Source organism: Cyclopterus lumpus, chromosome 15 (genome assembly GCF_009769545.1).
Source record: "Cyclopterus lumpus isolate fCycLum1 chromosome 15, fCycLum1.pri, whole genome shotgun sequence".
In the NCBI taxonomy this organism is placed as follows: domain Eukaryota; kingdom Metazoa; phylum Chordata; class Actinopteri; order Perciformes; family Cyclopteridae; genus Cyclopterus; species Cyclopterus lumpus.
In genome coordinates, this window is record NC_046980.1 from 5,876,861 (window position 1) to 5,880,117 (window position 3,257).

At 45.0% G+C, this 3,257-nt stretch overlaps 1 protein-coding gene across 1 annotated transcript; it reads left to right on the top strand.

Annotated features, from left to right (window-relative positions):
• The first annotated feature begins 342 nt into the window (after positions 1-342).
• On the top strand, positions 343-3,047 carry LOC117744411 (protein phosphatase 1 regulatory subunit 3C-B-like). Its single transcript, XM_034552666.1, has 2 exons — positions 343-536; positions 876-3,047. The coding sequence occupies exons 1-2, from the start codon at positions 523-525 to the stop codon at positions 1,891-1,893; spliced, it is 1,032 nt and encodes a 343-aa protein (XP_034408557.1). The 5' UTR covers positions 343-522; the 3' UTR covers positions 1,894-3,047.
• Positions 3,048-3,257: the final 210 nt, after the last annotated feature.

Sequence of the window (3,257 nt, forward strand, 5' to 3'; positions counted from 1 at the left end):
TTTTCATGCGTCACACAAAGTAACCGGGACAGAAATAAACCTGTTGTCAAATGGAGAATCCCAGTCATGAAGAGCCAGAGGCTTTATGCAGCACTCTCCGGAGTGAAGGTCATCTCCAACACCAGCAGGGGTCCATCATGTTTCTCAAATAGCAGCTGAGGCAACAGTCTGAGGCATCCCAACTATGAGGCCCATGCGGGTAACACTCTCCTATCAGCTGGACAGCAGCCAGGCCCAGTGTGTGTGTGCTGATTGGTTGGCGAGGGACTCCACAACCTTTTCATTGGCTGTTTGAAGAACCATATGACAGCGTATGCAAATTGTCTCTATGTGGCAGTTGAAATCCCTGAGTGCTGAGCAACCCCCACACTGTGAGGCAGAAAGAGCAAGAGTGAGGCGGAAGAGAAGGAGGCGTGACGGCAGTATGACATTTTAGGAAACGCTGCTACCAGTCACAAGGGACAGAAAACTTTTTTTTTTTAAAAGCACCTTTCTCCTTGGAACTGTTTATTTCATTATTCCATGAGTGCTGCGAGGTAAGGACCAGAAAGCGTTTTGGTTTAGTTTTTTTTGGAAAAAGTCATGCTGAAAAAACATAAGAGAATTGAACATCTTTTAAAGATTTTTTGATTTTAGATCCCCGAGAAGTCTAGTTTAGTATCTGAGCTGCAGTATTTGTGAAGTGGGGACTTTTCACAGAAACAGAAATTGCAAAGTTTTGGGCATTTTTGCTGATTGCAGAAGTGACGAGTTACATCAAAGCAGAACTTTCCTCTTTCCGTGAGAAAAGTAAAGCCACTGTTCTAATCCCTCCCCACCTCTCTCTCTCTCTCTCTCTCTCTCGCACCACTTCTCTTCCCCTCTCCCTCCCTCAGTTTGCTCAGGTCGTTCAGTCCATCGATGCCTGGCCCAGTAATGCCTATGGACGTCGCCATGAGATTTTACATCAGCCAGTCTCCGCCTCCTCTCCGAGGTTTCCTCAGCTCCTACGAGGAGCTTCAGAGGAACAGGAACCGGGTCAACCAGTCCACTGCCCACAGCCGGCTCTACAAACCACTGCGGCCATGTCTCAGCAACCTGCAGAAAGCCGTGGATGATGACGGCTGCGCGGGCTGGAACAACAGCAAGGCCGGCAAGAAGAAGGTGGTGTTCGCCGACACCAAGGGCATGTCACTCACCGCCATCCACGTCTTCTCCAAGTTCGACGACGAGCCGTTTCAAAGCACGCGCTGTAGGGGAATCGGCGAGGACCTGCAGTTTGACATGTCAGACCTGGAAACAGCCACAATGGATCTTAAGATTAGCCCAATGCGCCACCTGGCCCTGGACTTTAAACAGCCCTCGGCCGACTACTTGGATTTCCGAAACCGCCTGATTCACAACTCCGTCTGTTTGGAGAACTGCTCGCTGCAGGAGCGCTCGTTGACCGGCACCATCAAGGTCCGGAACATGGGCTTTGAGAAGTCGGTGCAGTTGCGCGCCACGTACGACTCGTGGGCCAGCTTCACCGACGTCGAATGCACCTTCATGAACAACATCTACAGCTGCCAGGATACGGACACCTTTGCGTTTGTCCTGGAACTGCCGGTCCAAATCCCGCCGCAGAATCACGTGGAGTTCTGCATCTGCTTCAAATCCCAGGGTCAGACCTTCTGGGACAATAACGACGGCAAGAACTACGTTCTCAAGCACGGCGGCTGCAACGGAGAGGACATGAACATTCACATGGCCCCGACTTCCGTTCAGCAGAGGAAGGCGTCGGAGCACAAACACGGGGGCGTGAAGGTGCTGGAGATGGAATTTGATCAGTTTGGCAGCCCGCGTATGTGCAGTGGTCTCTTTCCGGGCTGGCAGAGCTGGGGCCAGATCGATAACGCCGTGCCTTACTGGTGAAAAACATCGGAGTGTTTGAAGAGATGTCATTGGAAAAAAACCAGCTGTGGATAGACTGAAACTGAAGCGAATAACCTCTGAATACAAAACCAGTCAGAAACCTAACTGTAATGTGCTCAACTGATCCGCTTCCTGCTGTAACATGGTCATTTGGCCTGGGGGTGGGGGGTGGGGGTGTGAAGGCCTAATGAAATGTGGATGGAGGACAAATAAATGGAGAAAAAGCAATTATAATTTTTTCACATACTGCTCGTTTGTAAAATATTAATGTGCCTTCTCAGAGTGCCTGCCCACTAAAATACAGACAATTTGTACAGCCCACTGAAAGTGTTGAGCCCCTTGTGAGGGCCTGATGTAACGGTTCAATATGCACTGATTGCGATGTCCCTCTCAATGTGATGTCTGTAAACTGAAGACGTGGAAATGGAGCTGATTAAGTCCTTCATATTGAAGGGAAGGTACGGGGGAGTGCATGGCGACACAATGCTTCTCTACTGAAAGAAACGCAATTGATTCATTTCTAATGAAAAATGCACACTAAGCTTTTGCACCTTCAAAGGAAAAAAAGAACAATAAAATATGATTCAAAAGGGCCGTAATTATTTTAATTCTGAGTCATGCAACCCTTATTTTCCCTTTTATGTTAATTGCACACTGTTTGAAAGATGTAATATTGAGGTTTATTGAAGAGCTATCGGAAGAGAGACTGTGTACGTGATTGGCTGTCTCGAACGAGGAAGACGTTTTGGAAATTTTGGTGGTTCAAGTATGTCGAGCAAAGCAAAAAATGATTGAAGATGAATGTTTATATTTGCCTGTTTTAGGAAGTGCAATTATGAGATGAGCGTACAGTATGTGTGGCTGCAAGTGGGATCTCTTCTTTGTTTTCTCAACATGAAGAAAGGTCTTTTCTCCCAGCATTTTTGTTTCACTTGAAGGTGTGTGTGATGGATTTCCCTTGCAGAAATAAATTTTTATATTTGTGCTAAAAACTTCACGACTCACGAAACTTTTGTTATGAATGTTTTGGTTTGTTTGTGTTTTGTTTTTGCTCAGTATGATAATTCAAGATATGACTACCAGGTGTTTAAGTGTGTATTAACATTTAATATGATAATGTAATAATGATTTAGAAATAAAAGTCGAACGATTAATCATTTTCTTATTCCTTTTCTCTATTTCTATCAGCTCTTTACACATGTTAACAAGTGTCCTTTTTTATTATTAATGTTTCTTTTTTTACTTCCACAATGCCTTCCTGATGTGAACATATAAAACATATAAAAAAACATAAAAAAACACAAAAGTATAATTTGTCCTCCAGACATCAAATAACAACAATGTAAACAAATGTACTCATGTAA